Consider the following 23,212-nt stretch of genomic DNA (forward strand, 5'->3'; position numbering starts at 1 on the left):
GACACTTGCTTTGCACATGACCAACCTGGCTTTGATCCTTGGCTTCCCAACTGAACACCAGGAGTAATCCTAAACACAGAGCCAGAAGTTACTCCTGAGCAATGCAAGGTGTGGCCCACAAATCAAATAATGAATATAAAGGGCTGGGGCGATAGCACAAAACACTGGAACATATACTATTCATGAAGAAGGCCTCAGGCCCAGGTTCTATCCCTGACACTGAAGCAATAAGCCAGGAATGACCAAAAGTATTAAGGAAAAAATAAAATAATCTTTAAGAATATTATTAAATTGAAAGGGATAAACTTGTGCCTTGAAAGTTTATAGATATAAAGGATAATTCAATCCCCATTGTCAATAAAATTCACTGGTAGTATGTATATGTAACACACTGATTTCATCCTCACAACTACTCATCTGATAGAGACATTACTCTCATTTTGTCAATAAATACAAGAATGTGCCTTGCTTGAAGTAGAGATTAAAAATAGCATGAGACAGGCCAAAATAAAGCTCCTGACGAGGGAGAGATTCCTCCACTTGGAGAGATCCAGGAAGTCTTTCTGGAGCAAGCGGCTGAGCTAGATGGGGCCTGAATTCATCTGGAGTCTGTGAGCCTCGGAGGAAGTTGGCCATTTGCAGCGCAGTGTTGCCAAGCTGGTCAAGGTTCTGTGCACAGAGGGGTATGGGCCCTGAGTGCCCTATAACTGGAATTTCCAGATCTGGAAGGTCAGGCCGACAGCATTCTCAGCCTTGTTGATCTGCAAAGACGACAGCATATCAGAGCAAGTGGGAAAGGTCGCATATTTTGTGCTGCCCGAGAGGAAATTGAGAGAAGCTACCCAGAGAATATGGGGAGGGGGACCTCTCTCTAGGCAGCTTTGCCCAGACCTTCCACTCGTGCCCAGCCCACTTTGGGGCTTTAGGTAGGATGGAGGCAAACCTGGCTGCTCCTATGATCTGACTCCACAGGTTGGTCTCTGGAAAGTCATTCAGCTGGGCCTTCCTCTCTCACCTGTAAAAGGGAAATGAGTGGTGAAATAGAGAATATGAGTCAAATGTCTGCTGTCAGGTCTGGCTCACTGGAGAATGTTCCTCTGGTTATTACAGACCCAACCGAACCTCAGGCAGCCTCCCTGCCCGCCAGCCTCTCACTGAGACAACCCTCAGAGACAGGAAGTCATCTCCAGGGCCACCTGGCAGTCCCTCTCGGGGCCCTGGGTGCTCCCTGTGCCAGATCTGATGTTCCTATGTCAGTGACTGACCGTGAAGATTCACAATGCAGGGACCAGAGTGATAGCACAGCGGTAGGGCGCTTGCCATGCAGGTGGACAGCCCAAGGTAGACCTGGGTTCTATCCCTGTCATCCCATATGGTTCCCCGTGCCTGCCAGGAGCGATTTCTGAGCACAGAGCCAGGAGTAACCCCTGAGCGCCCCCCCCCCCCCCAAATCACAATGCACATGACTGAAGACCTGGTTTCTGGAAAAGCGTGTTCTGGGGTCCCACAGCGGTTCCTTCTGTCTCCTGCCTGCCCCCCCCCCCCCCCCCCCCCCCCCCAGTTCTTGACTCCCCAGGCTCTGGAGCACCGCCCTGCAGGGCAGGTTCTGGAGTTGGGCAACCTGCAGCCATGGTGACACCAGCCCCTGGACCCGGAGCTTGCTGGATGTCGGCAAGTTCCCGGCGGGAGCGGTCTTGCTCGCACACGCAGGACTGATCGGGGCCCCCAGGCACGGGGTGCGGGGAAGAGCGCGGATCCCTGCAGGAGCCCGAGCCGCCGTCGCCGCCCGCACCCATGGCCTTTCTCAACCCCTGGAGGGGAGCGGCGTCCCGGAGAAGCCAGCACAGGTACCATCGGGGTCTGGGGGCGCTTGGGGACGGGTCGGGAACAGACAGCCAGCAATGGGCCACTCGCGGCGCGGCAGAGAGCGGGACCTCCCCGCGCTAGAGCACGAACTGAGCTGGGAGCCCTTCGCAGGAGAGTTGAGCCTCTGGGGGAAGTGTGCAAGGAAATTCTGGGTCCCCAAACCCCTAAGTTCCTCTGGATGAGTTGGGACCAACGTTCCCATAGAAAAGAGGGGGGTGCTCCCTTGTGACTTGCCCCAATTTCTTTATGTGTCGGTATTTAAAGTTCACTTTGTTATCCCCCCCCAAATTGCTATTTCCTGCTGTCTTATGAACACCTCAATATTGGGGGTCACACTAGCAATTCCCAGGAGTGATTCCTGGCTCTGCTCTCAGAAATCACTCCTGGCAGCATTGGGGACTATATGGAATGCCAAGAATTGAATTCTGGACAGGCTTCTACAAGGCAAGCGCCTTACACGCTGTACTGTCTCTTCAGCCCCATATCTTAAATTCTTTTTGTTTGTTTGTTTGTTTGTTTTGTTTTTGTTTTGGGTCACACCCGGAGGCACAGAGAAGTTACTCTTGGCTCTGAGCTCAGAAATCGCTCCTGGCAGGCACGGGGGACCATATGAGATGCCAGGAATCGAACCTAGGTCCGTCCTGGATCAGCTGCGTGCAGCAAACACCCTATCACTGTGCTATCTCTCCGGCCCCCTGCGCCTCAAATTCTGTAAACCTCAAATCAAACTCCATGTTTTCACTCCCAAACCTGTTCCACTTCCTGTTCACATCTCAACGAATAACAAAGTCATCCACCCAGTTACCCTGGTCAGAACCTGGAGTCATCCTTTCACCTCCCTCCCTAACCCCACCCTAGCCTTCACATCCTCCTGATTTTATCTCCTGGGTGTGCCCCAGACTCTTTTGTCCCCCTAAACTAGAATTATTTGCACAATGGTCTCCCTCTTCAAGTGCCAGAGAAATTTTACAGGGCCAGGTCTTACCTGCCAGTGACCATGGTTGGATCCTCAGCACCCACATGTGCCTTTGAGCTCCAGGAGCAGCCAGAAAACCAAAATTGCATTACCCAGACTGGCTATTTTATTTTTAACTTCTTTGATTTGGGATCCATGTCCACCTATGCTCAGAGCTTCCTCCTGACTTGCACTCAGGGATTACGCCTGTTGGGCCATGGGGGATCATATGGGATGCCAGAGATAAAATCTTCATTGGCGCTCTGCAACACAAGTGCCTTAGCCACTGTACTATCTCTCCAGCCATCAGACTACTATTTAAAAACCCTAGTTCTGTGGTTCACTATTACCAGAGGTTAGAGTTCAAAGAATATGACCTGAGAAGTTTCCTCACCCATCACTCCCTGATGCTCAACTAGGTCCAGCAACACCAGCTGGGTTTGTAATTTCCTCACTTCTGCACCAGACTTCGGGCTTTGTGTGCCTGGGATACCCTTCTTCATGCCTGGTATATGCTCTGAAAGATGCCAATGCATTGACTGAATGAGCCTGTCTGACCCATCATTCAGGCAGACTGAGGACCCTGGACTCCAGCATCAAGGCCTCCCTTCCTCTTGGCTATCCAGTCTCTCTCTCCCTCCCCACCCCTCGACCAACATTCAGGCAGTACTCCAATTCTTCGTTCAGAAACCACACCTGAGCTGGAGAGATAGCACAGCAATAAGACATTTGCCTTGCACGTGGCTGACCCAGGACAAAGCTGGGTTCGATACCTGGCATCCCACATGGTCCCCAGTCTGCCAGGAGCAATTTCTGAGCACAGAGTCAGGAGTAACTCCTGATTGCTGTCAGGTATGGTCCAATAAGAAAAAAAAAAAAAAAAAAAAAAAACCTCTCCTGGCAAGCTCAGGGGACCATATGACAGGATCAAACCTGGATCAGCTGCATGCAAGGCAAAATAGCCTACCCACTGTGCTATCACTCCAGCCTCAGGCTCTCCAGTTTTGTAGTGATCATGTCTAGGCACCAAATTAGACCTTGCAGAGTTGTTCAGGCATGGGGCTTCTGCATGTTTGAAAGAAAGGCTGAAGCGGCCGGAGAGATAGCATGGAGGTAGGGTGTTTACCTTGTATGCAGAAGGACGGTGGTTCAAATTCTGGCATCCCATATGGTCTCCTGAGCCTGCCAGGAACGATTTCTGAGTGTAGAGCCAGGAGAAACCCCTGAGAGCTGCCGGGTGTGAACCTCCCCCCCCCAAAAAAAAAGAAAGAAGGAAGGGAGGGAGGGAGCGAGTGGGAGAGAGAGAAAGAGAGAAACAAAGAAAGGGAGAGAGAAGGAAGGAAGGAAGGAAGAAGGAAGGAAGGAAGGAAGGAAGGAAGGAAGGAAGGAAGGAAGGAAGGAAGGAAGGAAGGAAGGAAGGAAGGAAGGAAGGAAGGAAGGAAGGAAGGAAGGAAGAAGGAAGGAAAGGAAGAAAGAGAAAAAGGAAGAAGAAAGAAAGAAAGAAAGAAAGAAAGAAAGAAAGAAAGAAAGAAAGAAAGAAAAGAAAGAAAAGAAAGAAAGAAAGAAAGAAAGAAAGAAAGAAAGAAGAAAGAAGAAAGAAAGAAAAGAAAGAAAGAAAAGAAAGAAAGAAAGAAAGAAAGAAAGAAAGAAAGAAAGAAAGAAAGAAGAAAGAAAGAAAGAAAGAAAGAAAGAAAGAAAAAGAAAGAAAAGAAAGAAAGAAAAAAGAAAGAAAGAAAAGAAAAAAAGAAAGAAAAGAAAGAGAGAAAGGAAAGAAAGAAAGAAAGAAAGACAAGAAAGAAAGAAGAAAGAAGGAAGAGAAGAAAGAAAGAAAGAAGAAAGAAGAAAGAAAGAAAGAAAGAAAAGAGAGAAAGGAAGGAAAGGAAGGAAGGAAAGGAAGGGAGGAAGGAAAGGAAGGAAGGAGGGAAGGAAGGAGGAAGGAAAGGAAGAGAGAGAGAAAGAACGAAAGAAAAAGAAAGAAAGAAAGAAAGAAAGAAAGAAAGAAAGAAAGATAAGAAAGAAAGAAAGAAAGAAGAAGAAAGAAAAGAAAGATAAGAAAGAAAGAAAGAAAGAAAGAATAGAAAGAAAGAAAAGAAAAGAACGAAAGAAAGGAAGAAAGGAAGGAAAGGAAGGAAGGAGAGAAAGGAAGAAAGGAAGGAAGGAAGGGAGGAAGGAAAGGAAGGAAGGGAGGAAGGAAAGGAAGGAAGGAAAAAAGGAAGGAAGGAAGGAAGGAGGAAAGGAAGAAAAGGAAGGAAGGAAGGAGGGAAGGAAGGAAGAAGGAAGGAAGGAAGGAAAGGAAGAAAGAGAAAAAGAAAGAAGAAAGAAAGAAAGAAAGAAAGAAAGAAAGAAAGAAAGAAAGAAAGAAAGAAAGAAAGGAAAGAAAGAAAGAAAGAAAGAAGAAAGAAAGAAAGAAGAAAGAAGGAAAGAAGGAAAGAAAGGAAAGAAAAAGAAAGAAAGAAAGAAGAAAGAAAGAAAGAAAGAAAGAAAGAAAAGAAAGAAAGAGAAAGAAAGAAAGAAAGAAGACAAGAAAGAAGAAAGAAAAGAAAGAAAGAAGAAAGAAAAAGAAGAAGAAGAAAGAAAGAAAAGAAGGAAGAAAGAAGAAAGAAGAAAGAAAAGAAAGAAAGATAAGAAGAAAGAAGAAAGAAAGAAAGAAAAGAACAGAAAGAAAGAAGAAAGAAAGAAAGAAAGAAAGAAAGAAAGAAAGAAAGAAAGAAAGAAAGAAAGAAAGAAAGAAAGAAAGAAAGAAAGAAAGAAAGAAAAAGAGAGAAAGAAAGGAAGGAAAGGAAGGGAGGAAGGAAAGGAAGGAAGGAGGGAAGGAGGGAGGGAAGGAAGGAAGGAAGGAGGGAAGGAAGGAAGGAGGGAAGGAAGGAAGGAGGGAAGGAAGGAAGGAAGGAAGAAGGAAGGAAGGAAGGAAGGAAGGAAGGAAGGAAGGAAGGAAGGAAGGAAGGAAGGAAGGAAGGAAGGAAGGAAGGAAGGAAGGAAGGAAGGCTGAAAAGGTGGGGAAGAAAAGTCAACCCAGAAAAAAATGCTGTACTAGTCTGGTGAACAGGAAGGTCAGTTGTTCCCAGAATGTTCTTGTCAGTGCACACACACAGCTCAGGTCAAAGGCTGAAGAGTGTCTGAGGAGCAGAAAGCCAGGGTTCTTGATGAACTGTGTGATGGGACTTGGGATGAAGCTTCAGGCCTCCACTGACAGGGCAATGAACTGAGATGTCACATGGCTGGGGAGCCATGAGGGGCGTTAACAGGAGGGTTGCCTATAAAGATGATCCAGGCTAGAGTGGGCTGCCTTGCACGCAGCCAATCGGGTTTAATCTTCGACATTCCATACAGTCCCCTGAGCCTGTCAGGAGTGATTTCTGAGCACAAAGTTGGAGTAACCTCTGAACATCCCTGAGTGTGGCCCCAAAACAAAAACAAAAACAAAAACAAAACTTACAAAAAAAGATGATCCATGGAGAAGGGTTTGACAGAATTTTTTTTTTTTTTTTTGGTTTTTGGGCCACACCCGGCGATGCTCAGGGGTTACTCCTGGCTGTCTGCTCAGAAATAGCTCCTGGCAGGCACGGGGGACCATATGGGACACCGGGATTCAAACCAACCACCTTTGGTCCTGGATCGGCTGCTTGCAAGGCAAACGCCGCTGTGCTATCTCTCCGGGCCCAAGAAATTTCTACACTGAGTAGGAGCCCTTTCTGTCTCCCTGTGACACATAAAAAGGAGACCAGCTCCCCCCCACACACATGTCATAAACTACAGAGCAGGTGTGTGTGTGTGTGTGTATGTGTGTGTGTGTGTGTGTGTGTGTGTGTGATACATACCCTAGGTTGTGGTGCTTGTCAGGGTCATACACATGGCTGTGGGGACCATAGGGGATCACTACTTTTTAGTTGTAGTGTTCACACATGTGCTGTTCTGGGGCCACATTCCTGGCCACAATACTTGCACATCTCTTTCATGGCGTCATTTCACACACACCTGGCTGTGGTGCACAGGGATTGGTCCTTATTGCCATCATCATTGGGATGGCAGGCAGGAGCAGAGGTAACCTAGGTATCTGCAGTGGGCAGCATAGATTCTGCTGGCTTGGGAATAATCTTGGAGTTCCAGGCACCATAACTGGGTACCAGTCTGATAGGATGGGGAAATGATGCCATTTTTCTGGAGATTAGCATCCCATTCACCACCGCCCTTCCTAGCCGCCTCTCAGGCTACTGTGGGAGGCAGAAGCAGAACAAAGGGGAAGTGTAGGCAGCTATGTTGCTTCCCTTGTGGAGAAGGGGGGGGGGGAGGAGAAACATAGACAATAATGGGCAATGCCAGGGCCCAGTATTTCAGGGGCCACCAGGGCTATACTCAGTTTTGCTTAAGAGGCCATGTGATAGCAGGTCTCAAACCTTACACTTCAGGGACCAAATCTTACACTTATGTGCTCTGCCATTTGAGCCACATAAAAGCTCCGAGGCTCTGGCTTTTGAGAGAATAATTAGCAATGCTTGAGGGGAGAGGGGCTCCCAGGGCCCCCATAAAATTTCTGGGCTGCTATGTGCAGAATTCCTGCTGAGCCTGAGCTAGGGGAGCTTCTGAATTGCACTGGAGTGCTTGGGGCAGCTCTGAGATGCTTCCAAAGGAACTAGATGTGACTCACAGGCTTGGGTTTTCACATCCTTTGGATCTCAGCTCCTTCAGAGTGAGGCATTTGGTTAAAACTCCAAACTGAAGCTTCATTTCTCAGGATTCTGATCTTCCTTCCTGCCACTGGCTCTGTGGTAGCAGGGGTGGGTCTGAGGGAGGGGTGGCAGCACTGATCCTTGGAAACCTAAAGGTTTCACTATTGGGAATGGATTAGGAATAGATTCTGATTCAGGGAAGGATTTTCGTTTGGGTTTCTCTCTGGAGATCAGTGAGAAATAGATTCATTAGATTGAAATTTTAATTCTGCCCACGTCACTGTCTTCAAATCTGTGGCTAAACTTTGGTTTTCTCCTAAAGATGTCTGCCAATCCCCCGTCCCCACAGTGCAGACACAGCTTGGCTCACTGTGGCCAAGTCCTTGAGCTGTAAGGTAGCAGGGAAAGAATTCTGGAGGCTGACTTGGAATCCTGGTTTGGGGTCGTTCTAGCTGTGTGATCTTAGTTGAAGAACCTCCTTGACTTCTCTATGCCTCAGTTTTCATATCTGCACCATGAGATACTCTTAAGACTTGTCCCAGAAGATAGTGGCAAAGAAAGCAGGAACCGGATATCTAGAGCATGACAAGAGGGCCTGGCAGTGGTAAAAAGTCACTCAATGGGAGTCACTGATTGTTCCCATGAGTCTCCAGAGCTGTAGAGGAAGGGGCTTCTCTAGCAGCCCTAGTTTAGAAAAATGCCCAGGGAAAATCGCCTTTGGCTCTTATGTCAGCCAATCACAATGTCTTGAGAGATGGGTCCAATAAGAGGACGAGAGGACGTTCCTCCCTTTCAGCCAATGAGACTGGAGAGGTAGGAAGGAGAAAATCCTCCAGAATCAAGTGGCTGTGGTTGTAGTTGGTGGCAGGCATTTTAGCATTAACATGAGTTTGAAATAAATCATGAAAGACCCAGATTGGAACACTCCTGCCTGTCTCTCTCAGAGCTTTCCCAGTGGATGTTGAATTGGTGTTCATCATTGCATACCTCTCTTGGGACACATACCTGTGATTTTGACTTTGCCACCCCCCCTCCTGCCCCATCACCACCATCCTGGCCTGGAGAGAGTATGGCAAAGGTAGTCTGAGAGCTTGAGAACTACCTAATTTCTCACCAGCTGACTAGGCCTAGGTTGTGGCTTAAGAAACAAGAAATGAGTAACAAGATTTATTTGATCCTGTGACCCATCTCCAAACCCCTCTACCATCCCCATAGACGTCTTCCTACAGAACCACTGCTTCCCTGAGAGCCGTTTCCATCCTCTTTCTCCTCAGAGGAGGAAATTTCTTTTTCACTTTTGCAATACAGAGATCAAACGAAAATCTTACACAAGTGAGACAAATGCTCTACTGCTAAGCCACATCCTTGGTCCTGGGAAATTTCTATCAACCCACTCCCAAGTCTTCTTTTTTTCACTTTACAGAATGTACCCCACTTTCTGACATAGCCTGATTTTCCTCACAGCCCCCAGCTGGCCAATTAACTGGACATCAAGTCCTGGGTGTGATATCAGATGTTCTGTCCAGGGTACCCAGCCAGACAGCCATTCATTCCTCTGACATTTGTTTACCATGCCTGCCCCTCCTGTGGCCTCCCTGGGCTGCCTTTACAGAGAGCATTCTGAGGACAAGAATGAGTAGAACACTCATCTTGAATGTGGCCAATCCAGCTTCAATTCTCAGCACAGCATGTGGTCCCCTTAACACTGTCAGGAGTGACGCCTGAGCATAGAACCAGGAGTAAGCCATGAGCAGCATCCAGCGTGGCCTCAATATTAAAAACAAAACCCACCTCTTTAGCGACCCTTCTTCCTCATATAAAAAGCCAAGGTCTCACAGGGTGATTAGTAGAGCAGGTAGGGTATTTGCCTTGTACACAGCCAACTTGGGTTCAATCTCCAGCATCCCAAATGGTCCTCTGAGCACTCTAGGAGTAATTCCTGAGTGCAGAGCCAGTAGTATTCCCTGAACAATGCTGGGTGTGGCCAAAAAAGAAAAAAAGAATAATACCAATGTTTAGGCTGAAGTAAAGTACACTTTACTTCCTAGAGAATGCAGGTGCAAATTTTAGGGGACTTCCAGGCAGGTCCAAGAGGAAGGCCATTCCTAGAATTAGTGCACAGCCATTGTGCTTAGACCCTATTCCTGCCTCTGTCCCCCTCCTTGTCCCCCTTTCTGATGGTTCTTGTGCTGAGCTTTTGGCTGGCAAGGGCCAACTTCCATCCTCCCGGTGCATTTAGGATTGTTGAATGTTCCTCCCAGCAGATGACTGGGAAAGAACGGGTTCAAGGTTGATGACCAGAGACATTTTGTTCCATTCTAACAATACTTATATTGGACAAGAGGAACTGAGATAGGTGCATGGCACAGTCTAGGATACCAGAGATGGGCATCCAGGGATGTGAGGCACCAGGGAGAAGTTAAACATAAACATTAGGATTAGGAACGTTCCAGAAATAACACAATAGGTCATAAAAGTAGCTTTGTCTCTCCGGCCCAGAGCTCTGACCTGGAGTCAAGCCTGAGAGTAACCTCTGATCATGGGTGTTGGTGTCCTTCGTTGTTCTGTCCTTCACCTCCGGAAAGGTGTCTCCAAAGTTTTTGCCTCAAGGATCATCCCCAGAGTAGTTGCTCTACAGGGTTCCATCTGCCAGGTGGTTTGAGAACAGTAGTATCACAGGGTGGTGTGAGGGTGGTGGTGGGATCCAATAGTCCTGGTTCTGCCTCAGAAGCCAGAGCTTCTGACCTGACTCTCTTCAGCTCTAATAGGCTCCAATCAAGGTCTCTTAGTATCTCTTAAATACTTTGAGAACTTTGGGAGTTTCCTTTTTGTACCTATAACCTCCTAGTTCCATGCTTTCTCTGTAGAACCTAAAACCCATGTCAAGCCAAGCCAAGCTAGCTGAGTCTGTCACTCTTGGTCCAGGTCTTTCCTTTTTCACGTATAGCATAGGAAATAAAGCCATTATAGGGCCATATGGAGAACTCAGAAGCACTTTCACCAATCACAGGTACTGGGGTCTGATTAAATTGAGAGACAATACAGGAGAAAGCAGTCTCTGGGGGCCCGCAGACCTTTGAGAAGAACAGTGAACCAGAAACCTGTTCCTGTAGATTGGAGAGACTGAGGGAGGCAGCAGGCCTGGCATCTCCCCAGGAAACAGGTCTCCCACAAGAGAAGAGAAGTCCCAGAACTCAGGGCACATTCCTGATCCCAGCTCTTGATTTAGGATGGGGGTATGCAGCAACCTGAGCAAGGTGACCCACAATGATGAGTGGAAATAATGACTCACAGACTCCCCATGGTTGGGGCTGGGCTGGAGCTCCAGGGCAGCTCCCACTCCCACTGAGGGTGGGTAGCTTTGTGTTCTGACTCCTAAGTGAGTCAGCAAGGCAGGCTGCTGCACTGTGCAGAGAGATGAAGCTCTCTGGGCCCAGCAATCCCTTGTGGAGGTAGAGACACTCTCTTACCAGCAGAAAGCGCCACTGCTGGGCTCTGTGCTGGACATTTACATATATGGATTCTATATTCTCACTATGAGTCTTTGAAATATTATTTCTATTTTCTTCTTGAGGAAACAGAAGCTCATAGAAGTGATTCAAAGTGAGCACTGAAGGGCCGGAGAGATAGCACAGCGGCATTTGTCTTGTAAGCAGCTGACCCAGGACCCAAGGTGGTTGGTTCGAATCCTGGTGTCCCATATGGTCCCCCTTGCCTGCTATCTGAGAGATAGCCAGAAGTAACCCCTGAGCACTGCCGGGTGTGGCCCCCCCCCCCAAAAAAGTGAGCACTGAGGGCCAAGGAGATGAGCAAAGGCTGGAGTGTCTGTTCAGCATGTAGGATTCCCTAATTTGATCCCTAACATGGGATGGACTCCCAATACTCCTAGGAGTGACCCCAAAGTCCTGAACCAGGAGTAGCCCCCTATGCCTATGACCCAGAAGCGAGAGAGAGAGAGAGAGAGAGAGAGAGAGAGAGAGAGAGAGAGAGAGAGAGAGAGAGAGAGAGAGAGAGAGAGAGAGAGGAGAATCCAGGATATGTATATTTAACATGCATAGCACACAGAAAGGTTCTGATGACACCAGTCATTATATTATTATCAGCAAAGAGAAATTGCTCAAGAACCACACCCAGTGCTGGAGTTTGGTGGCTCCACAAGCAGAGGCAGTGAGATGTCTTATGATGTGCCCCTGTCCAGAAGTGCGCCAGAGATAGCACAAGCCTCACTCACTACATCCCCATTCACTGGCATCCCAGAGTGAATAGAGGAGGTGGCAGGTGGGGGGTAGGGGTAGGGTAGGGAGTGCTAGGAATCCTCTGCCCCAGTCAGAGAGAGAGGGTTTCCAGGGAGAGCAGTTGTCAAGACTTGCTCTCTAAGCTGGTGTTCTTCCTGGAGCATGTAATTAATTCTTCTCCTTATCTCCCCTCATATCTAAGTAAGTTTCAGAAAAGCTATCTTGCTTAAAACAAAAATAACAAAAAAGAAAAAAGAAGAGAAGGAGGGAGGAAGAAGAGGAAAGAAGAATAAGAAGAGGAGGAAGGAGAAAAGGAGGAAGAGGAGGAGGAAGGAGAAAAGGAAAAAAGAGATGTGGAGAAGAGAAAAGGAGGAAGAAGGAGAAGTGGAGGAGGAGGAGGAGGAGGAGGAGGAGGAGTTTTGAAAAGAAGTTGTTAAATGAAACCTGTAGGCTTCTGGCAGGTTCTTGATGAAATGTTTGTTGAATACAGTAATGGTATATTAAAGCTGGGCTTCCTGCATGCAAAGCATGTGCTCAGCCCATAGACTATCTCTTGGGTCCTCTTTCTTTTCTCTTTAAAATAAAATAGGAGACTGGAGCAATAGTACAGTTTTTGCTGTGGAGCGTTTGCCTTGCATGTGGCCGACCCAGGTTTGATCCCCAGTATTTCATATGGTCCCTGAGCCTGCTAGGAGTGATTCCTGAGTGCAGAGCCAGGAGTAACCTCTGAGCACTGCCAGGTGTGGCCCCAAAACAAAAAACATAAAACAAACAAAAAACAAAAAAAAACAAAAAAAGAGAAAAAGAGAAAGAGAAACATTTCCAGGACCAGAGAGATAGTAAAATAATACAGGGGATTAAAGAATTTGACTTGTTTGCAGTTGAGCTGGTTTAGTCATTGCACAGTGTATGGTTCTCTCTTAGTGTAGAATTAAAATATAAAATATAGGGCCGGAGAGATAGCACAGTCGTAGGGTGTTTGCCTTAGATGCAGAAGGACAGTGGTTCGAATCCCAGCATCCCATATGGTCCCCCCAAGCCTGCCAGGAGCGATTTCTGAGCTTGGTGCTAGGAGTAAACCCTGAGCACTGCCGAGTGTGACCCCCAAAAAATATTTTTTAAAATTAATGCATAGAGTCCAGTGACCCCTCAGGTGGTCAGGCCTGATGATGCAGGATAACGGCGTTGAAATAATTTACAAGCAGTCAAAGTTTCTTCGGAGTCAGCTTGCTTTTATTTCATGACCCTCTTTGTCATGTGCAGCCGCTGCACCATATCTGCCTAACTCATCTCTTCTCCAGATGAGCTCTCAGCTGCTTCTCTGCTAAGTTTTTTTTTTTCTTTTTTCTGAGCAGCCTCTTGCTGCTCTCTTCTGGCTCTCTGCCTCTTGCTGCTCCTCTTCCTTTGCTGCTTCTCCGCTAAACTTTCTCTGCTTTTCTCCATCTTTGCTCTTTCTTAGCTGCTCTTCTCCCTTACTCCTAGCCAGACTCTTATCTTTTATTCAAAACACCCGCCCAGGTAGGTCTGACCATCCAAGTGGGATTAACATCTCAAAAGAGGTTAGGGAAACTGGAAGTTAGAGAAAGGGATATTTTACACCTTAGCACAACAGGAGTGAGCCCTGATCTTATAGCCAGTTTATCCCAAAACCCAAAATAAAATAAAATAAAATAATTTTTTAAAAATAGACACATCAAGGCAGAAAGATAGCACTTGCCTTGCACGCGGCCAGCCCGGGTGAGACTCCTGGCACTACATATGGTCCCCGAATCCTGCCAGGTGTGATTCTTGAGCACAGAGCGCGGAAGTAAGACCTGAGTGCAACCAGGTATGGCCTCAGAACAAAAAATAATAGTTTTAAATCAAATACTCAGAGCCGGAGAGATAGTACAGGGGTTAAAGTTCCGCCTTGCAAGTTAAAGATTCCTGTTAGATCCCAACATGGCATATAATCCTCTCCCCCCAAAAAGAACAAACCACCGAAAAGAACCCGTTCAACGGAGGCTCTGGGCCATTGGCATAATGAAGGAGTAGGGAGGAAGCATGTGCATATGCTTGCCTAAGTCTGGCAAGCAGACAGCATGTTGTAGGGTGTCCTCACCGCCTCATCTTCCAGATCCTTTACCCACTTTGTGTTCCTTCCACTTTCCAGCGCCAGCTGCAGCAGCCAGGCTCTTCTCCCAGCCGGGCACCCTCTCCATAACTTCCCTGTGTGTAAATAAGAGAAACCCCAAAGCATGCGCTTCTCCCCACCTTCTCCAGGACGCCAGGCTCCTCTCTGTACTGGGCTCTGGGTTCCTACCACCTGCAGAGGTGATGCCTGGGTGGGAGGACCAGGAGGGAACGTGCCCAGAGCACACAGGACATGAGAACCCCTCTGTCCAGTTTAGACTGAACAGTGACCCCTCTCCCACACCATGCCTCGTCCAAGCCTCCCCCCAGATTCCCGCAGGCTCCACCTTTCCCTCTTGGACATCCCGGGGCTTAGAGCTTGACCCAGGGGGGCCTCCTGCGCGTCCTGCCTCCTGTCCCTCTCCTTGGGGAAGGGACAGCGCTAATGGCAGCCGAGCGCTCTGATGAGTCACGGTGCAGCCGGAGCATCTGGCTGCTTAACTCTTCACGGGCAGAGAGAGAGACGCTTTCTGCCCAAAGAAAGCCCAGGTGGGCTTCGGCCCGGCCCCGAGTCCCCGCTCAGCCCTGGCAGCTGGTGAACATCTGGGGGGCAATTAAGTGTCACTCCGGTGCAGCAGCCGAATGTGGGCGGGCGCTGGGTAGGGGGAATGGGAGGCGAGGAGGGAACCCGGGGCCCAGGAATCCCGAGGGCTGCATCTGACAACTTGCCTTGGGGGCGAGCGGCCTGAGCGACTCCCCAAAACTCCGTTGCCCTGCGTCTCCTCCCCGTGGGTGGCCAGGGCGGCCATGGGGGTGAGTGAATGCGGACCCTCCCCGGGCACAGGGGCTGCCACCGGGAGCCCAGGAGCCGCCTCTCGCGGGCACCAGGTCCCTTCCCGGCCCCTAGGATGCGGGGTGCGGGGCTCAGGTAGGTGGGGGCCGCCGCAGAGCCAGAGGAGGGAGGAGGGAGGGCGGAGGAGGGAGCCAGGTGGGCCGCAGGTCCCGGAGAACTTTGCGCGCCCCCCGGACGGGCCGCGTCGGGGTGCGGGCTCACCCCAGACCTAGCCGGCGTGGGGGCGGGGGGCCCCGGCCCGGCCCGGCCCCGTCCCCGCCCTCGGCCGCCCTCGGGGCCTCCCCTCCGGCCCCGGCTCTGCGCCCCGCGCGGTTCCGCCTGCACCTGGGCCTCGGCTATGAGCTCGGCGGGCGCCCCGGGCGCGCAGCCCGCGGGGTAAGTGCGGCGGGGACGCGCGGGGCGCTCGGAGTCGGGGGGAGGCCCTCTGCACCCCCTCTCCCGAGGCCCGCACTGCGGCTGTCAGCCCCGCGCGCGGCCCCGCGCCCCCAGCCCGCCGGGCCTCGGGGTGGGTGGTCGGGTGCTTGTGGGCGCGCAGCGGGGGAAGGGTTGGCGGGGACTGTGGTCCACTCCGGGGAGGGGGCAAAGCACCCCAACTTTGTCCCGGAGCTGCAGTGACAGCCGGGTGCCGAACCGCCTCCCTGGGAGGGCTGCGGAGTCTACTACACCTATGTGAACGGTTATGTCATGGTTTACAGATGAGGAAACTGAGGCAGGCCCCTCTCGGCGGGGGGAACTTGTCCCTGGGTCACCCAGGAGGTGAGAGATGGGAGGGTGGGACCGTGGGACCCAGGGATAGTCTTTGCCTATTGGGGTTCAGGCGCAGAGGCAACTGGCCTCTGCCAGCTTGCCAGCTTCAGGATGGGTATTTGGGGAGTTTAAGGGCTCTTAGAGAATCATTGGCCCTGCACGTTGGGCATCTGAGAATTAGGTCCTAAAATATGGGTGCTGTCACTTGCATGTGATGTAGAGAGCCTTCTCTGAACCCCACTTCACTGAGGAACTCTGCAGGGCCCCAAACTGCCCAGAACAGCAGCGCAGGCTGGATGGAGCTTTGCTGGGCCAGGTAGGGCTGGGGTTCCTGCTGGGAGCAGGATGCCCCGGAAGCTGCTGGGTGGGGATCAGCCCAGGTGAGCCTCGGGGCCCCACCCCCTGTCCGGAGCCTCACTGCAGGAACAATATTTACCAAGGGACAGGAACTGGGAGGTGTCATGGCTGGAGTCAGGGTCAGATATAGGCTTCTAAATGGCTTCGGGGGAGGTGCCCTCAGGCCAAGGATTTACTCGAGAGTTGCTGGAGGAAAGACACCCCATTCTGGGCAGGTCTGTCTGCTCCTGACTTTGGCCACCTCCTTAATTCCAACCAGGACGCTGCTCTGAGGCTCTGTGTCCTTTGGAAAGTCAGGCCCAGCCTGGCTGTCCCTTCCTGCCCTGGGCAGGAGTCTGTCCATTTGGAGCTGGATGGGTCTCTGCCTGGTAACCCTACCTGCCCAGAACAATAGTTTCTAAGAGAGAAAGCATGTGGGGAGCAGGATATACCCTGTCTCTGGGTATATCCACAGCTGCCCCTCCCGGCACTCCAACCCTTACCTGGTCCATCCCTGTCGCCTGTGCACCCCCAGGGCAGGGAGATCCAGCTTCATAGTGGAACCAGAGCTGCCTCTATGAAGGGTCCAGGTCCCACTCAGGCCTAATGAGCCCCTGGTGAAAACAGGACAAGGTGAATGCACGAGCACTCATGCCATCCATAATCACTCAGGCCTAGTGGCCATTAGGGACATTGGATCCTACCCTTTGGAAAATGATGAAATCACTGAAGCCTGGCAGAACTGCCAAGTTAGTAATAAAACAAAGACCTGGGACCAGAGAGATAGCACGGCAGTAGGCGTTTGCCTTGCACGGAAACTGACCTGGGATGGACCCAGGTTCGATTCCCAGTATCCCATTTGGTCCTCCAAGTCTGCCAGGGCAATTTCTGCGCACAGAGCCAGGAGTAACCCCTGAGCACCGCTGGGTGTGGCCCCCAAACAAACAAACAAACCAGAAAGCAAAGTCTTCACCTTGCCACCTGACCATTTCAGATGGGAACATCACACTCCACTCATTTCATGGCCTTACCAGTAAATAAATCTGACAGACATCCCCGTGGCTGCTGTAGGCCTCATCATCCTTCCTTTCTCTCAGTCAGGAAGATGGTGGCTCTGAAGATTGGTCTTGTCATTACCCTTTCTGCTTTTGTTCTTTTGCTGTTTTGTCAAATGTGTAATCTTTGTTCATTGACATTTTTGTGTGAAGGGAGCCAAGCTGCATGAACCAGGAAGTTCGCAGTTTCTTACTTGCCTGCAGGAGGCTGCAAAGTAGACTCAGTGTTCCATGCAGCTCCAGTTCCCTCTAGCCCTGATGCATCTTCTCACCCCCTCCCCCGGAGGAACTGGGGCCTCCTATTTGGGCCAGGTCACTTCTCTGTGCTTTAGTTTCCCCATCTTGTGTTGGGGTAGTGAGCTGACTTTGAGAGGGCACCACTGAATGCTGCTCACTCCCTCATGGATAGTCCAAAGAGCTGAACATACTGAGCATCAGTCCCAAGAGCAGTGAATAGGGGCTGTGGCTTATGGGGGGAGGATCCAGTCTCCAACATGAGACAATAGGATCCTAAAAGATTATAAATATTGGCCCGTCTCCATACCGATTCTGAGTTTGACTTTGTATTTGTTTGTTTTTGTGCCACACCTTGGTGCTACTCAGGGCTTACTCCTGGTTCTGTGCACGATCATTCTCGGTTGTCTGCTTGCAGTGCAAGTGTCTTGTCTCTATACTCTCTGTAGCCCTAATTTTAAGTTTGAATTCACAAACTACTGGAAATACTGGAAATACAAAACTAAAATGAAGTAAGTTGTGTTAGGATGGCAGTATGACCCTAAGAATCTCACCAAAATAAATCAAAATTCTCTATGGAGGAATGGGTTCTTACTCCCAGATCCCCTTGGGGTCAGTCAGTAGAAGTTTATAAAACACACACACACACACACACACACACACACACACACACACACACACACACACGGAAACAACTTTCTATGAATGCTGAACACTTGAAGCAAGTAAGAGCAAAATCACAGGGCTGAGTGATAATACAATGGGTAGGACAATTGCTTTGCATGAGACTAACCCAGGTTTTCTCCCTGACATCCCACATGGTTACAGGAGTGCAGAGCCAGGAGTAACCTCTAAACATTGCTGGATGTAGCCCCCAAAACAAACAAAATGAAGAGCAAAATCAGTTTCTGCAAGAGTTTATGTTCATAAACCATGAATTATACAGGCTAGAGATTGTTTAAAATGTATAAAGTAATAAGAGACGAATCCCAAACAAAATAACCAAGGAACAAAACACTGCCTCAAATGACCTAGCAAATTTAAAAAGAGTCTAATGGAATTTGTAGAAATGAAACAAATAATTGAATTTAAAAATCAGTAGAGAGGAGAAGCAGCAAATTAAATACATCTAAAGAGAGTTAGTAGTGGGAGTCTCAGTGATAGTATAGTGGGGAGGGCATTTGTCTTTATTTTTTTTTTTTGGTTTTTGGGCCACACCCGGCAGTGCTCAGGAGTTACTCCTGGCTGTCTGCTCAGAAATAGCTCCTGGCAGGCACGGGGGACCATATGGGTCACCGGGATTTGAACCAACCACCTTTGGTCCTGGATCAGCTGCTTGCAAGGCAAACGCCGCTGTGCTATCTCTCCGGGCCCCATTTGTCTTTCATCCATATGCTCTCCTGAGCCCTTCTGGCATGATCGACTGAGTACAGAGTCAGAAATCAGGCCTGAATACCACCAAGTGTGCCCCAAATCAAATATATATATATAGGGAGAAAGTGGAAGATTTACTGAAATAATAAGATCAAAGAGTCAAAGAGGTGGCAAAGGGAGTAAAGAAACATGAAGTATAGGAAGGGGGAAGAGAAAAAGTACAAGAGAAAGTGAGATGGAAGAAGGGCTGGAAGGTGAGAGAGGGGAGGTGAATTTGCCTATTAGACATGGGTGAAGATGAAAGTGTGGGCCTAGATAGATAGTACAGGGATTGACACTTGTCTTGCATACTACCAACTTGGGTTTTTCCTCCTAACAATGCCAGGAGTGCTCCATGAGCACAGAACCTCGAGTAATCCCTGAGCACCAGTGGTGCACTCCTCTCCTCCATCCCAAAATGATAGCATCCTGGAAGACACTTGGCTCCAAGATGTGGGCTATGAGATGCAGAAATGGTAGAACTGATAAGGCTCAGTGATAGACCAGAAAATGAAGCCAGGGATAGGGATGTGTCAAAGTTGATTATCAGGTTTCTCTCTCTCTCTCTCTCTCTCTCTCTCTGTCTCTCTCTCTCTCTGTGTCTCTCTCTCTCTCTTGCTTTTTGGGCCACACCCAGTGATGCTCAGGGGTTACTCCTGGCTATGCACTCAGAAATCACTCCTGGCTTGGGGGACCATCTGGGATGCTAGGATCAAACCGCAGTCCCTCCTAGGTCAGCAAGGCAAATGTCCTACCACTGCACCACCGCTCTGGCCCTGATGACCAGGTTTCTGTCTTCAGAAACTGGGTAGAGGTGTCACTTACAAAGATGGCAGAGAGTTGGGGAGAATTCTTTGAGATTTGGGGAAGATGAGTGAGAGTTCAGTTGACCTTCGAGGATCTGCTCAGGTTCATTCGTGTATTGGAGCTGGGCCAATACTGTGTGATCAGATGACCTGGTGGAAAGGGACTTTGATGTTTGAAGAAGAGATCCCTCTCTAGAGAGATCATCAAGGTTCTTTTTAGTTTTAGTTTTGGTTTTTGGGTCATACTGGGCGATGCTCAGAGGTTACTCTTGGCTCCTACTCAGAAATAGCCCTGCCAGGCTTAGGGGGGACCATATGGGATGTTGGAATCAAACCGCCTTTGGTCCTGGGTTGACCATGTAAAAGGCAAACGTACTGCCACTGTGCTCTCTCTCCAGCCCCTCATTAAGGTCCTTTTTGAAATCTTTTTTCAGGGGCTGGAGTGATAGTACTGGAGCGATAGGCTGGAATGAGAGGCTGGTAAGGTGTTTGCCTTGTATATAGTTGACCTGGTTTTGATCCATGGCATCCCCTTTGGTCCCCTAAGTACTGCCAGGAATGATCCATGAGTGCAGAGCCAGGAATAATCTCTGAGCATCTCCAGGAGTGGCCAAAAAATGGAAAAAAAAAAGTAAGTTTATAAAATCTTACACATAGACATTTTCAAGACCCTTAGATAGGATTTGTGAGGAGGCCAACTGTTATCTTTCATTTTTTTCAGATGAAGAAGTTGAGACCCAAAAAGATTAGGGATTTGCTCTCCTGCCATAGACTCTGCTTATTGTTTCATTCATTCAATCATTCACTTAACAGAAAAGCAAAAAGCCCACGTTGCAACAGATAGCTAATGTTATGAATAATGCCAAGACCCCTGCCTTCTGGAAGCTTATATGTTAACAAAGGGGAATAAATAGCACACAAACACAACAGAAAAGAAAAACCTATATGTCAGAGTGTGTCCAGAGCTCTCCAAAAATTACAGGGCTGAAGGGGCTGGATGTGCCAGAAATGACTTTGGGGGCAGAGTTCTGGGCAGAAGAGGTCCTGCGCCACTCTTCCAATCTGTCCCTACAACCCATTGTGACAGTGACTTGGGGTTCTAGAGTGCAGGCGTGAGGAGAGCAGGAGAAGGCATAGAGACAGAGGAAGACAAGAGGGATTAGGTGGGGTTAGTGGGTGGGCGGTGCCCCCCCAAGTGGGGAGCAAAGCTCCATGGGTCAGAAGAGCCACAAAGGCTTCATTTACTCTTGTGAGATGTAAGCTTCCCAGGCCCCTCCTTGGCTCCTCTTCAGACTTCACCACCAACTCTCAGGCGATACCTCCCTCTCATTGCTTCCCAACATTAGGAACCTGGCAATGAATCCAGATGGTCCTCAAGTCCCAAAACATGTCCCAACGGATGTGGCTGGGGGAGGCAACAAGGCTGAGTGGGACCTGTAAGGTTCTGTTCTGATTAGGAGGAGACAGAGGGCTCCCACACACTCTGTGTCTCTCCCCTCAGGACTCCAGCAAGCAGCCTCCATGAGGCTCTGGACCAGTGCATGATGGCTTTGGACCTCTTCCTCACCAATCAGTTCTCAGAAGCACTCTGCTACCTCAGGCCCAGGTGAGGTGTTCATCCAAGCTGTGGTGGGGCAGTGGGGAGGTGTGTGGAGATGGGGGATGGTTCTGGCCAGACAGAACCAGAAGTCCTGTTCGAGAGGCACTTCATGTTACTGAGGTCTGAGCCTTGTGGCTCACCAGGACTCTGAATGTCCCATAAGATGATTCAAGTGTCATCTCTGCTCAGCTCATGGTGGCTGACTCCCTTTCATTTCTTGGGCTTCCCTATCTTATACCCACTGAATCCACCAGAGACTTCTCCTCATCTCAAAAGCTCAAAAACTGCCCCCTTCTCCCTTTCTTCCTTCAAAGCAAGAAAGACCTGAATTGTTTTCTTCAAGCCTTACAATAGTGTACTATTGAGCCAGTGTTTTCTGCCTTATTTATAGTGTCCATTATATATATATATTTTTTTTTTAAATCACATTTTTCAGGTTTTTTTTTTTTCTTAATTTTGATCATACCTGGCCATGCTCAAGGGTTACTCCTGGCTCTACACTCAGGGATTATGCCTGGCAGGCTCAGGGAACCATATGGGATGCCATGGATCCCATATGGGCTGACCCAGTTGGCCGTGTACAAAGCAAACATGCTACTTACTGTACTTCCACTCCAGCCCCACATATTTCAGTTTAAAGATAATTGATTCATGAGCATAAAATTAACGATTTTTATTTTTTGGGGGGTCCACACTCGGCAGTGCTCAGGGGTTACTCCTGGCTCTATGCTCAGAAATCGCCCCTGGCAGGCCTGGGGGACCATATGGGATACCAGAATTTGAACCACCATTTTCTGCATACATGGCAAATGCCCTACCTCCATGCTATCTCTCCGACCCCCCCAAATTTTATTTTTAACTATTATCTGTTGGTAGAAGAGGACTTAAATTTTATTTATTTACTTATTATTTATTTATTTATTTATTTTTGGCCACATCTGCTGTGCTCAGGGCTTATTCCTGACCATGCTTAGGGGACTATATGTGGTACCAGGGATTGAACAGGGGTTGGCCACATGCTAGGCAAAAATGCCTTACTTCTATTCCATCTCTCTAACACCAGGAATTTAACTTTCTTATACCCCTGCATTGCCCCTCTCCCCACATCCTTCTCTTATCATTATACAGTTATCAGTGTTTATATTATTATAACACTGTAATTGAAGAGACAAGTCATACCTAGTTAAGATTTTGTTTCCGTTCTGGAGTTAATAATTGTCTTTTCATTTGCCTAATTTGATGTCCATGGATCATGAACTCCATGAAGCCTCGCCATCAGATTCTGTGCTCAGAGATTTACTCTAATGCTCCGACTTATTAGGTTAATGCTCTGAGTCCCTGATCTGTAAGCCTGTTACTCAGAGGACAGTCACTGGCTACCCCGGTCTCCTCACGTGGGACTCCCTTTGCTTCTCCCCTCAGTCAGTTTTTCGCATCTCCCTTTACCTGTGCCCTGGAAACTTCCAGAGCTGCAGAAATAAAAATTTCCCTTAATGGGGCCGGGTAGGTGGCGCTGGAGGTAAGGTGTCTGCCTTGCAAGCGCTAGCCAAGGAAGGACCGCGGTTCGATCCCCCGGTGTCCCATATGGTCCCCCCAAGCCAGGGGCGATTTCTGAGCACATAGCCAGGAGTAACCCCTGAGCGTCAAACGGGTGTGGCCCAAAAACCAAAAAAAAAAAAAAAAATTTCCCTTAAGAATTATGGGCCATTATGCTTCTCTTTTATAGCATATACTGCATTCATGAGAACCTTCATTCTTATTTCATAAGTGATATTTTTCTCTTCTTTAGAAGTGTTTGGAGTTCTTGCTTGTATTCCTGCAAGTCTAAAATTTCACAGTAATGTACTAAAATATAGGTGTTTTTTTTATTGAATGTATTTTATTTGAGGTGACTCTCAGTTATATCTCTTCAGTGTCACCTACCTTGTTTCTGGCCCTTTCTTGAGCTTGCTTTAAGGCTGACAGTGGAGTTTTTGGATCAGTCCCTAGCAGAATGGCCTAAATCCCTTCTGCCTTTTACATGTCACTTGTTTTGGATGGTGTTGTTGGTGGTTGGGGATCATATGGGATGCTGGAGATCTAACCCAGGTTGGCTGCATGCCTGGCAAACAACTTACCTGCTGTACTATCTCTTGAGCCCCAAGATATATTTTTGGAGGCTTCTTCAACCTTATTAAATTCTTGCATTGATTTTTCTGAATTCCTGTGCTTGAATGATTTTCTTGTACTAATCGTTGCTCTCATATTCCTTTTGTTCTTGGTTTATGGGTGCAGTGGTATACTCTGTATTTGGAATATGAGGGTTGTAATCAAAGAATTTACTTTTTTTTCCC

General features: G+C 48.6%; 1 protein-coding gene across 2 annotated transcripts in view; it reads left to right on the top strand.

The window, feature by feature from the left end:
- Positions 1–14,560: 14,560 nt before the first annotated feature.
- TTC39A (tetratricopeptide repeat domain 39A) overlaps positions 14,561–23,212 on the top strand; it is a 40,375-nt gene continuing 31,723 nt past the window's right edge. Inside the window, exons 1-2 of one of the 2 annotated variants that reach the window (XM_049774762.1) lie at positions 14,561–14,763; positions 20,781–20,885. In XM_049774762.1, the coding sequence (XP_049630719.1) occupies positions 14,657–14,763; positions 20,781–20,885 (212 nt within the window). In that variant the 5' untranslated portion in view covers positions 14,561–14,656. Of the gene's footprint in view, positions 14,764–14,872; positions 15,064–20,780; positions 20,886–23,212 lie in introns of those variants that run through there. The other variant, XM_049774763.1, reaches the window with a different exon arrangement.

Source organism: Suncus etruscus, chromosome 6 (assembly GCF_024139225.1).
Source record: "Suncus etruscus isolate mSunEtr1 chromosome 6, mSunEtr1.pri.cur, whole genome shotgun sequence".
Classification (NCBI taxonomy): domain Eukaryota; kingdom Metazoa; phylum Chordata; class Mammalia; order Eulipotyphla; family Soricidae; genus Suncus; species Suncus etruscus.